The sequence below is a fragment of the Tachypleus tridentatus genome, chromosome 1, assembly GCF_004210375.1.
Source record: "Tachypleus tridentatus isolate NWPU-2018 chromosome 1, ASM421037v1, whole genome shotgun sequence".
NCBI classification, from domain to species: Eukaryota; Metazoa; Arthropoda; class Merostomata; order Xiphosura; family Limulidae; genus Tachypleus; species Tachypleus tridentatus.
This window is the reverse complement of record NC_134825.1, coordinates 57,350,087-57,363,124: the sequence shown is the minus strand read 5'-3', so window position 1 is coordinate 57,363,124 and position 13,038 is coordinate 57,350,087. Positions and strand designations below refer to the sequence as shown.

The 13,038-nt window shown below is 29.3% G+C and overlaps 1 protein-coding gene across 7 annotated transcripts in view; it reads left to right on the top strand.

Moving 5' to 3' along the window:
* LOC143249358 (uncharacterized) overlaps nt 1–13,038 on the top strand; it is a 47,974-nt gene that overhangs the window by 24,568 nt on the left and 10,368 nt on the right. For 6 of the 7 annotated variants that reach the window (XM_076499105.1, XM_076499094.1, XM_076499121.1 and 3 more), the window contains 8 exons: nt 9–106; nt 3,085–3,170; nt 4,128–4,340; nt 5,623–5,748; nt 9,198–9,324; nt 9,822–9,894; nt 10,927–11,041; nt 12,606–12,651. In XM_076499105.1, the coding sequence (XP_076355220.1) occupies nt 9–106; nt 3,085–3,170; nt 4,128–4,340; nt 5,623–5,748; nt 9,198–9,324; nt 9,822–9,894; nt 10,927–11,041; nt 12,606–12,651 (884 nt within the window). The remainder of the gene's footprint in view (nt 1–8; nt 107–3,084; nt 3,171–4,127; nt 4,341–5,622; nt 5,749–9,197; nt 9,325–9,821; nt 9,895–10,926; nt 11,042–12,605; nt 12,652–13,038) is intronic. The other variant, XM_076499112.1, reaches the window with a different exon arrangement.

The window sequence follows — 13,038 nt, the reverse complement described above, 5'->3', positions numbered from 1 at the left end:
TTTTGTAGGAGAACTGCTGTTGTTCATTATCTTTTAGATGCAGGAGCAAATGCTTATATTCCAAATTGTGATGGATTAACAGCATTAGACCTAGCATCTCTTGTAGGTATGTTGATGATAACTATTTCCCAGTAACTTGGTGATTTTTATCTAAAAAACATTTAAGTATTACAGATTGCCTGATAGAGTACTTCTTTATCAGTGGAAGTCCCAAGATTTAGAACCATGCAAGTCATTCTGATTTGCTATTTTATTTTTATGATTGTGTTGGCCTTTTTTTTTATTATTATTCTTTTTAATGTATTTGTATTTATTCTTATTTTCTCCATATACATTATATTCTTGAATTCCTTTTTGCCAAAGGAAAATTTTTGATTTTTCAGATCCAAGAAAATGAATCACAATTGTGACATGTGCACATGTACCAATAAATCTACATTTAAGGCATTGGCAAGGCCCCAAAGGTATCTCCAAATGAAATGCAATTCACACATTATAGACAACATAAGAATAATAAAGCAAAGACAGATGTGTGAAAACACTTAACTAGTTCCAGTTCACCTCATGAATTGTATTATTTTGCTTCATTATTCTTGCATAGATTTCTTAATATTTAAACATATTGATATGAAATATCCCGTGAAGATAAATGTTTGTTAAAAAAAACTAGTTTGAATGTTCAGAATGGTGTATTTGGTATTGTGGTATGTTAAGAGGTAATTCTTGCATTTTTTTATTTCTTCCTATGAGTAATATATTCTGTTTTATGTTCTTTAGAAATAACACTAAAAAATGGAATATAATCATAATCTACATAAAATCCTGATGATAATTAGAGTGGTAAAGTGTTAGTTATTTTTTATAATCAACACAATACATTGTAAAACATCAATATTTTGTTTCTGTAGGCCTAAGTGACCTGAAAGTAATGTACAAAATCAGTTTCTTCCTATGTATTTCAGTGAGATAGTTATCTGTAGTGGATATACTGCAGAGAGTCTGTTCTGTAGCTTTATGATAAAACATCATATGTTATTGAAAATGTTAAATGTATCTATTAAATCCATTGTACTTTTGCTTCTGATTTGAACAATGTAACTGACTGAGAAAGATGTGTTGAAAATATCTGCAACATTGTGATGTTGCATATTAGAGTTTTTTGGAATACTTCACCAACATACTAAAGTGTACCAAGTGCAAGTGAGATACGATGTTTTTGTAGTGGGTAAATTTAAAACTGAAGAAATATGTATTTTATGATTTGGTAGCATGTAGAAAACCATTTTTATTAATTAGAAGTCATGTTATTAACTATCTATTTTAAAAAATATCCTTATTTGTAAAGAAATGAATGTATTTTATATATAAGGGGTCAATCCAAAAACTTCCATTTATAACTTAAATTTACCTAACAATGTGTAAATGGTTGGTTTGGGTTTGCTTACTACAGTTATCAACTGGAATCTTAGTCACATTGAACTCTAAGACTGGATGGGCATAAACATATATTCAGCATACTTTGTAATAGAGCTTTTGACTATAAGCTATAATAAATTTCTGTCAAAATAATGAGTAATTTTTTTGGATGATAACATAGTTTGCATTAGTTTTCAGCCAAAGAGACACAATTGTTATCTGATGCTGTTATCATCTAGTGATTAAATTGGTAATTTTGGGCAAATGCTGTTAGCATCCACTCTGGTTTAACCTATTGACTGAGGCTGCTGTAAATGTGTATGAAGTTTTTGTAATCAGTGCACTGTACATGGCATGCTTGCATTCAACTCCTGGAGGCAGATCAGCAGTCAGTAGGATAAGAAGTTGAAATGGATGAGCTCTTCAATAGAGCTGATTTATTAATTAAATTTTACAGTTGATTAATCAGCAGATTAATTTATCAAGTACATTCAACTAACTGATCATTCTTCTGAGACTTGGACAGTTAGAATAGTCAAAAACAGTGATAATTGAAAACATTCATTTCAATTAACTACAACTGCTATGATATGGACATCTTTTCCAAACTAACAATTCATGACTGTAATTAATTATACTTTTTATGAGACAATATTATGCCTAATATATATTTTAATATTATATTTTTTTATTTAATATTTTAGGAATTTCTAAAAAAATCCAGAAATTATGATAATAGTATTCCAACCACATTATATTCACCATATCTATTGCTGACAATAGTTTTTGCTCATTGTAAAGATCATTAAACAGTTGGGACACAACAAACATGGGGTTAAAATATAATAGTCTTAATAATAATGTCTTATGGCAAGTATAAATAATACTAATTTGGATTAGCTGTGTGTTTTAGTGAACTGTATCCTAATTAATTAAGCTGAATGATCTTAATTAATCAAAAGTAATAATAATAATAATATACTATAATAATAGAAACATTTTGATTACTTGAAGCACTAATTCTGATAAGTTGATTTATATTTGACATTAATTGATTTAACCATAAATTTAATAAATTGATTATTTTATGTGATACTAATTAATGTAATTCTTGATGACGAGAAACCTAGTTGAAATAAATATGCATCTCAGAATGACTGGTATGGGTATTAGCACTTTTAGTAACAAAGCAGAGAACAACAAGATGACCTAGGAAGGTCAAAACATTCTGAGATACACTAATCAATGTAATAGATGCTCATAGGTAATTTATTATATTGATTAATCGGGTTAACAACCATGCTCCATTCTTCACCCACATTCCCATGAGAAGTATTGCTAAATATGATAAATACTTATTAAAAAGGCTTTTCGGTGTTTTCTTATTTGTGTACATATTCAGGTACAGTGTTGCTTCTCTTTAATACTGCTCATGATAAGGAGACGTTTAGTGTAAAAGGTTATTTTACTTTAAAAATTCTGTAAATATGATCAAGTTTCATTTCAGAAAACTACTTGATTAAATACTTTTTCCAACAGTTTTACAGGTACAGAGACTTTTTATTTTTACATGAATAAAGAGAGTTTCTTGTAAAGTTTCTTTATTTATTTATTTTGTAATAAATGATATGCATGATTAGTGATACTTAAACCTTTTTTTCTCCTCAGGACTATCAGATCAAGAAGTGAGGAACAAGATGACAAATAAACCTTTAGCACTTAGAAGACTTGTCAATAATAAAAACTCATCAAAGGTAATGAATGTAGCTATACATTTGACATTTTTCAATTCATTATGGCTTTGAGGATACCGAATTGAACCAAAACTACACTTTTAAAGATAGTTGCAAGGTTTTATTGAGTAGTAATGCCTTCTTTTCTATGAAGTTCTTATGGGATGAGAAAAATCCTTTGATAGATCTAATCAGATGTTAAAAGGTTAAAGAAAAACCACAATCATTGTATTTTGTAAGTTTGAAGTATTAGCATAAAAATGTTGCTAAGTATAAATGTGTTTGTTGATTCAGTCAATCATTGTAAAATACTGAGAGTGATGCTGAACATTTGGTATCTACATTATGGAATTTTAATGACATTTTTTCCACTAATGTTTTTTATGTTTTTAATATTCTTAGTCATTTTTATTTATTTGTCAAATGAAACAACTTGTAGTCTTTAATTCTAGGGCTCTTCATTCTTTAGTTTAAAGTATTTTATCTCAAAATCATACAGTTAAATAACTACATACTTTTTCAAAAAATGTGAATTTCAAAAGAGCATGGCTATAAATAATTGAAAATAAACCATATTATTCAAGATTCTGTGGACTGTCTTATATAAAAAAAATATTACAGCACCTGTATTTCATATGTTATTGTATTGGACTGTAAACCTTAGAGTGTGGAACTTGTGCCTTGTTCCAACAAAATTAATCTCTGCACTCTGATCCAAGATATTTTTTTGAAAGTGATCATCAAATTACAGTATTGAAAAGTTGGTGATAAGTACTGTTGAGTAATTGTATTCCCTCTGATTAGTCTGTTCAAAAATTAGAGGTAGGTAGCAGCTTTACATGAATATCCAAAAACACCCATGTTTATTGAAGTAATATTTTGATATATATGTTTTAATCACTACTACTTTTTGAATTGTGTTTCTCTGGCACTGTTTGCTGTTGTAATTAATGTTTTTATTTTTCTGTAATTACAAAGTCATGGATTCTTCAGATGACACACCGACTGCCAATTCTACGACTAAATCGCAACTGGAATACTTCAGCAGAACCTAATTCTCTTGATGTTCGAACCACAGATCCTGCATTGTCCCCAACTGTGTTCTTTCCTTTAGAAGACATGGAAAAGATAGACCTGAAGTCACCTGGTGTGAAAAAAATTAGTTTATCATCATTTGTTTCTCCTCGTAGGGTTAGTTTTTATTTTTAGTGATTTACTGTGTAATTGTTTTAATACTAGATAAACATTTCTCCTGTTGCACTACAGCTGGATTGCCTAGTGATAGTATGTAATTTCACAACATATGAATGTTGTTTCTATTGTCCTTTCTGCAGGTAGTTCTGAGTGTATGTTGTTACATTATTGAAATTTTAGAGTTTCACCCGTATTCTGGTGGTATAAAAGTAGAGAAATGTAAGTCACTGTAATGTTGATTACTGACAAAAGTTTCAAGAAATGCTAAAGAATTGGATAAACATATCATTTTTACTGAACTTTATAATTTGCATATCACCTGGACTTTGCTATTGTATAAGGTAGATAGACAGGATAGCTTATGGGTTATAAGTGATAAGTAGGTATGCTGGACAAGAACTGAGATAGTTTCCATTTCATATTTGTAGAAACTTGCTGATTTGTTATGAAGTGTGTAAAGGAACAACTTGTTATCAAATGATAACTATGAAACAATGCTGTATATAAGAGAGAGAGGCATAAACAACATGGTAAAAAATACCACTGGTAACAGCATGTGATGGTATTAAAATATTTAACCAATAAGAATTTTCTATGCAATTAAAATAAATGAAAGTTTTTGAAAGAGCCATCTTTTTTTGTGTTTTTTAAAACTTAACAGGTTGCTACTGAAAGATATGTGTAATCAAAGTGTACTTTGAACAGTTTCAGCTATTACTAGACAAATCTTTACTAATAATTTTAAAATAATTCTGTTTATACAGGCAAGTTTTACAAAAGCTGAAACAACTTTCTTTCCTTCACTAACCATATTTGAAAGACTTACAGTCTTGAGATATTTTTAAGTGTTTTTTGTCTCTTAATTGACAATGCTGTAATCTCATAAACTCATATAGGCATAGAATAAAATGGTGTAACTATAGTCAGTCAAGCAAGGTAACTTGATCAGACTTGTTTTTGATTTGAGGTTGAAGAATGTTTCACAATATATTTGTTTATAATATTTTTCCATTACACATTCAGGCTAACTCCAGTTTGTCTTAAAATCAGACTTAGTTCATTGTATGCTAAGATATGATGTCATAAGTGGTTTTTATTGATGTGACTTATTTTTGAATTTAAAGAAATTGGTTAAGCTTATTACTGGACATGATGATTAATTCTGAGAAATGGGAGGGATGATGTAAAAGGTTCCTTCTGCATACTCATGCAGTGAATAGATGTGATAAAATTAAGATGCATGAATGGGAAATATAATTTAATAAATGTGTATATTTAGGCTCAAGCATTAGCTGGACCTGATACAATTGACCCTGTGATTCCACCACTTCTTCCTAGTCCACTGTCAGACAGTGAAGCCTGCATCATGCCTGGCATCAAAATAACTTCAGGAAAACGGCCTAAGGTAAGTTCTGTATTAATAATTTTCTCATGGTACATATTATACTGCTTATAAAGCCTTTCATCAAAGTGTTCTAATTATTTGATATAAATTTCCCTCTATGTGACAACTATTTTGTGAAAATGAATAATGTTATATTTGAACAAAATAGAAATATTGTTAAATTGTGAATTACAGGGTCTTCACAGTTTGTAGAATGTTCTGATTAGATGAATGTTTATGGGCTTGTTTCATAATGACATAGTATTAAACTAATTTTGCTACATTAGATAATGAATTTTATTTCATTATAATTAGGTAATTTATCCAAAAAATATGATCTAAAAATATTCAATATTCTGTATGTGTGAAGTGTGCAAGTTTCAATTGTGATATATATGAATAAATAGTTTGCAGAAATGGTGACATATTGTCAACTGGTTGGAAAATAATTAACAGAGTATACAGTAATAAAACCACCATGCTCATAAGGCAGTTATTTCCTTAGCAGGTCAGCAATAAGTGTGAGGGATTGTAATGTTAAATATTGGATTTTGGTATCTGTGGTGTGCACAGCACACAGATAACCTATTGTGCATCCATATGCTTAACAGTAAAACGAAAAAATATTGGGTATTATTTCTTTGAAATACTTGTGGTATATATGGTGTGTAATTTTAATTTCATTAAATAATTCTATATATTTCTTGGGAAATTACTTTATTCGTAGACCAATTTTGTAGTCACGAAAAAAACTGTCACTAGTGTTTCTGTGTGACTTACAGTAGTCATTAAATTGACATTTTTGTTTACGTCTTATGTTACAGTGAAGGTAAGTAATTGTATAATTGTTGTCAGTGATAATGTAATTATTCTGCTTCTCAGTTCTTACTATACATGAAAATAAATTCATGTGAAATGAAGAATCATGAATGTTAACAGATCATTTAGATATGTTACTGCTCCTGTACTGAATTTAAAACCCAAGTCGTAAATGTAAAAAAAAAAAAATTTGCTTTTAATGCTAATTCACACTTTTATCTCCTTGTTGGAAGTGTGTGATAAAGATAATGCATTCTTAGAAATGGGACAGTATTACAGACAAAAATGGAACAGCTATGGACATCTCTTTATTCCCAGTTCTAATTAATATCTTCAAGAAGCATTTTGAAAGCAAATTACTTCCTGTAGTTGATCAGAATATAAAGGAAATCCCTTAGTTCTTTTATGTTGATGACATTTTCTATTTGGCCAGGGAATGATTTTCAAGTTTTTCACCAGAAGATAAATGAACCTCAAAGTACCATTAAGTTTAAAGTTGAATCAGAAACAAATAATTCCATTCTTTTTTAGACATTTTTATAATGGGAACAGAAAATAGGACCTGTTATTTCTATCTATATAAAATTGACAAGCCCTTTAAGCTATGTTTATTTTTTCTCATGCCATCATAAAATAGTTAAAACATTATTTATAACCTCAGTGTTTTGAAGAGCTTATAGAATTGGTCATCACATGAATGACTGTGGTACTCTATAGGCCTTATAAGATATACCCATGAAAAGGCAACGAAGACGTTTTTTAGGGTAAGTGATCAGGAAACAGCATCATCTCTATGCAGAAATGAAAAAAAGTGTTTAGTGTCAAGTACAATTCTAATAATGTGGTTTTAGAGAAATACTTGAAAAATAACAATTTAAAAGTTCGTTATAAATATCCCAACACCATTAAGAATGTCTGCAACTCAAGATAAAGAATGGGCTATCTATATAGTCCTTCCAAGTTTTTTGAAACGTTTGTGTTGGTGAAATGGGTAGAAATTTAGATACTAGACTTGTGGAACAGAAAAGATGTTGAAATTAGTCAAACAAATAATGCTGTTTTTCTACACATGAGAATTTGATCATAAAATAAGCTGGGAAACAGCTAAACTAGTACATAGAACTATAACTTGTGTGAAAAGAGGAAAGGTTCTGGAAAGTTTGTTAATTCAAAGGTTGTGAGACGTTAACAGATCTGAAGGTTGCTTAAAGTTGAACTCTATTCTGACATCATACGCCATTCAAGGATTTGGAACTTCTGTTATATTATAAGCATTGTATATGTTTCTCCCACAGACAAATGTTAGACTGAAGAGGACATGTGAAATCTCAAAAGCAACTTCCATTTAAATTTAGTACTGTTCCATCAGTGTGGATTTAAACTTTATTTTAAATTGCTGTACACAGTTTTGTGTATTTATCTGTTTTTTTTTCATTATTTCTTAGATATGTTACTGCATCAGTTGTTTTCATAAATATGTGAAAATCTTGGATGTAAATCATAAGTTACTCTACTGCTATGACAGATAAAGAATGTAAACATTGTTTAATATGTTAGTGTATCAGTATTACACAAACACAGGGGCAGTAATTACAGAAGAAAGATCATCCAAAGCCTTGTTCTCCAGAGCATGTTAATTTCATCCTCTGTTTCCGTCAATATTGCACTTGGTTTAACCTTTTTGAAAAGCCTAACTTATTAAATTGTATAGTTCTACTTTTTCCTTGCTCTTGTGCTCAGCTGTGGTGTACTGCAGCAATGACATATTAAAGCAAGATGTAGTTTGAATCAGCTTTGGAAGAAATAATGAGTTGGAAGTAGGCTAAACCTTAACCCCCTTAGCTGCAGAGTTTTTTTGTTGAAAACAACAGCGCAGTAATCAGTTGGGTGCATTTTGCAAGCTTTTGCCCAAGAGAAACTAAAGCGCACCATATGGTGTGTTCTGCAATTGCTCACTCGACTTGTAATCCAAGGGTCACAGGTTCAAATCTCTGTCACACTAAACATGCTTGCCTTTTTAGCTATGGGGACATTATAATGTGCTGGTCAATCCCACTATTCATTAGTAAAAGAGTAGTCCAAGAGTTGGAGGTGGATGGTAATGACTAGTTCTTTCTCTCTAGTTTTACACTGCTAAATTAGGGACAGCTAGCACAGATAGCCCTCGTGTAGATTTGTGTGAAATTGAAAATAAACCAAAATTACAATTACTTGTTAGTTTACAATTGCACCAGATAGTGTTTTCTGCAATTGCTTGCCATTTTGCATTTGCACCATATGGTGTATTCTGCAGCTTAGTGGTTAGTCTACCAGAGAGTGTACTGACCTTGAATAATGTATTTATAAACTTCATTATTCTGTGATAAAACTTGACTTATATTTTGGATAATTTCATGCTTTGAAATTGTTGAAGAATATTATATAAACATAGTAATATTAATAAGAATAGGAATTTTTAGTTTGTGTATCTAATTGGTTGACAAATATTCTAGACTTGAGGATTTAGATCTTTTAATTTGAAACTGCCTTAATTTGTCAGCTAAGATTTTTTACTATGATAATGTTTGACAAAGAACTGTTAAGGAAAAATTTAAAATTTTCTCTGTTAATATTGATTATAAATGTTCAAGTTTAGATTTCTTTCTGTGCAGCCTTTTCCTCCACCAGTGAATTTGCTTAAACATTTGCCTAATAGAACAGCCAGCTGCTATTCTTACAAATCATCCTTTAGTGACAAATCAAGCTCAAATTTATGTCCAATGGATTCATCTTCATCAGGTATTTGAATATTCGAACATTCTAACTAATCATCACACTTACGTTTTGTCTCTGGAGTTCACAGACAAAATCAATCAGTATTTCAAATATTTTAAGAAATTATAGTGATGTATTTGGAATGAACTCTTGTTTATGAATTAAGGTTTTCATAAAATTTTTAATAACTGTGAACGATTTTGTAAAGAATTATATGCAGTTGTTAGCATATGTAAATGTTTTTTTTATACTTACAGAACAGAATGCCTCTTCAGTTGAGCCTATTACAATCTCTTGTTAAATGATTATTATAGATATCTAAAAGTTGTATAACATTTGTGTCAGACTAATTCAGCTATAAAAACCTGAAAGATTATCAATTACATTATATTTTAAAGATTAATACCATTCATAAATGGTCCAATATATATTGTATGCAAGGAATATTTCACATAATTAATGAATATTAAGTTGTAATTTAATTTATTTGCCTTCATATTTGAATCATCATTTAAACATAGGAACCTCCAACAGCTCTCAGGTTGCAGCTGTGTATTCAAGTAATGAGATTGTCAACCAACTGAATGGAAAAAGGTAAACAGCAAAGTTTAATTGTTTTTTTTTATTTTATTGCAGTAACTTAAACCTTTTTTTATGAAGATTTGAAGTGATTGATATTGATACTACAAATTTTTCAGACATCAGTTTAACTTGACAGAATCTGCTTATTTTCACCAAATGTTTGCTTTTATTCCACTTGATTGAAACTTTGATTCTTTCTAGAGCTATAGCATATCCTTTATTAGTTTTTAGTCTAAAACCATTGTTTCAGTCTAGATGTGCTAATTACTACATTCTAGGTATGGGGGGAAAAGAGTAATACAACTGCTGTTTGTTTTGTTTAAATACCATCATCCATCTAGTTTGGCATCAGCCAGTTTTATTGTTAGCCAAGAATTTTTGCATCTGGGTGGCTGGCCTAGTAAGCAACTATGTAGGAAAGGCATGTGCTTGTGGATTTGAGTTAATGACTCAGATTGTGAGATAAGTACCCTAACTGTTGGGCCTTGCCAGGCCTGACAGCTGATGGTGGGATGCTTAAAACAGTTGTGTAATTTGGGTTTGGTTTAAAATAATTGTAGTTAGTGTTAGATTATTACTATTTCAAATATAGAGTTACATAAATGATTTTATTTATTTATTTTTTCCCTACTAAAACCACCTTATTTCAAAATATAATCTTACATAGTGAAAGACTGAAATAAAGTTGACAAAAAAATTCTCATTCCTTGATCAAGAAACCTTATTACTTAAATGGGTGTTATTTAATAATGATATAGATATAGAAGGTAGGCTTACAGAATAATAAATGAAAGTTTTAAATAACGTTATTATTGAAGTGATGTTAAGCAACATAGACTGTTTCAAATTTCATGCTTTGGTTATAAAATTTAACATATAATATTAATAAATCAAATTCTTTTGCATATATGTTGATACAAAAAGATAGCTCACATAAAATGCATCTTAAATACTTTTTAAAAACTTGTATATTTTAAACTTGTGAAATCCTTGTCACTTTTATGCAGAATATTTTAAAATTTATTCTTATCCTAACTATTTTAGAGAAAGTAAGATCACCATGAATAATCCAGGTAGAGATGGATCATCATCCGCTAAAGATAATTCAAATTTATTTGAAGAATCAACAGAAGGAAGTAAAACTTTAGTGCAATCCATGGTAGTTTCTTTTTTTCTTTTTATAAGACTATGGTTTGTTTATACAGATAACCTAACTTATAAGTATGTTGGATATGAACAAAACCTGCTTATAAGCAAAGTTTCTCCAACAGCCAATTTATTTTTTTTTGTTTCTAGTTCAACTTACTTGAAACATGAGCAAGATCTACATATATTAAAGTTTTTGTGTAAAGGTTGTTTTTGTCATCAGGTTGTTCTGCAGCTAATTCAGATCTGTATCCACCTATGAAGCTTGTAAGTTACACAACTTAGAAGATGGAGCAATACCCACATCACCAGACCTTCTTAAAATATGTGAAAACATCACACATGCTAAACTTATTGGTAATCTTTTTGATACATATCCATCACAATGTATAAAGCAGTGCTCATGTAGATGGGATTGGTTTTATTTTAAGGCCCACTCTGGACAGAAGCAAATTTGCTTTTAAGCAAGTTTTCTTTACTGGCAAATATAACTTGTTTTCAAGTGTTGTCAACTGTATTTTGTTTATATAATGTAATTTTTGATAAATTGGTTATATGTGAAATAATACTGTTGTTTTAAGGATTTGTAAAGTTTTTTGGTTGACAAATGTTTGAGAGTAATTTTTGTACTATTACATTATCAAATGTTTAGTGTTTTTGTAATACATACAGGTATAAGAAGTGAAGATTGAGCTATAATTACTCGTTCTCAATGAAATGTTAAAATTATTAGTCTATTAAAATAGTTGGTATAGTTATTTTCCAGTTGGATAACTGCTCTTGATCTGTTTCTGCTTTTTTAACTGAATTAAAATGGCTTAGTAACTAACTCTGCTAATACTAAGATAAATAATTTTATCATATAAATTTCTTTTAAGGTTTCAGAATCCATAAATTGTGTCCAAAATACATTTCTTTTTTATTGTTTATGTTGAAGAATATTTTACAATAGTTTTAACAACAAGAATATCTTAAACCAAGCTTTTTTTAGTTTTTGTGATTGTAATGTCCTATGGGCAAATTTGTTATAAATTCTAGAAATTATATATACTACAGTGTGATAGATATTCTATCAGTTATTTTTAGTTAATTGTTTTGTGTGTATGCATCATGTAAATTAGTATTGGTTATTTCAAAGATCTTTGTTAGGTTATAGTTTTTTATTATATTTATTTATTATATCATTTTTCCTATAATAATATGGAATGTTAGCTATTTTAAATTACCTTTGTTATAGTATACTATGGTATTAGTATCATGGCCATTACACTCTAAAAGTTCAGAATAATAGGTTAAAGCTATCCATTATGTGTTTTTTATTCACATCTCATTATAACTTTTAATTTATTGATTCTTTAATATTTATTAATCTTTGCGTAAAGAAGAAAGAAAGGTCATATTTTTAAACACATGATTAAAATGGTTACTTTCATTAACTGTGTGAAGATGTATGTGCATACTGTTACTAAAGTTTTTATTAAAAAGAAATAATTGTAAACAGTCCACTGATAGGCATAAAGCTGAAATATGAGTTGTTTTTCTCTTGAAGATTGATCAATTCTTATTTTTTAATATAGCATCTTGGAGAAGAAGGGAAAAAACCTATGACAGAAGCTGAAAAAAGTGAGGCTTTAAAGTTCTTGTAATTTACATAAATAATGTAGAAAAATAATGCTCATATCAAAGCCAGATTTTCTCATAATTCTTTATTTTATAATTTCTCTTAGTTAGGTAAACAGGTTAAATTGAACTCCTCAAACAAGATGTAATTTGAGAATTAAATTTGACTAATAACAAAGTACAGAGAATGTAAAATTGAGCAAGTCTTAAAGAGGAACAATGTTGGATTCACATGTAGAAATTATATTTCAGAACCAACATCTGTAAGCACTTTTTGGTTGTACACTTCTTTTTTGCAATCTTGTGCAGTTTGATTAATCTCAGAAAATTAAATATTTGTTTAGGATAAATTAGTACACATCTTGTCATGTCAACAAAATGCTTATAAAA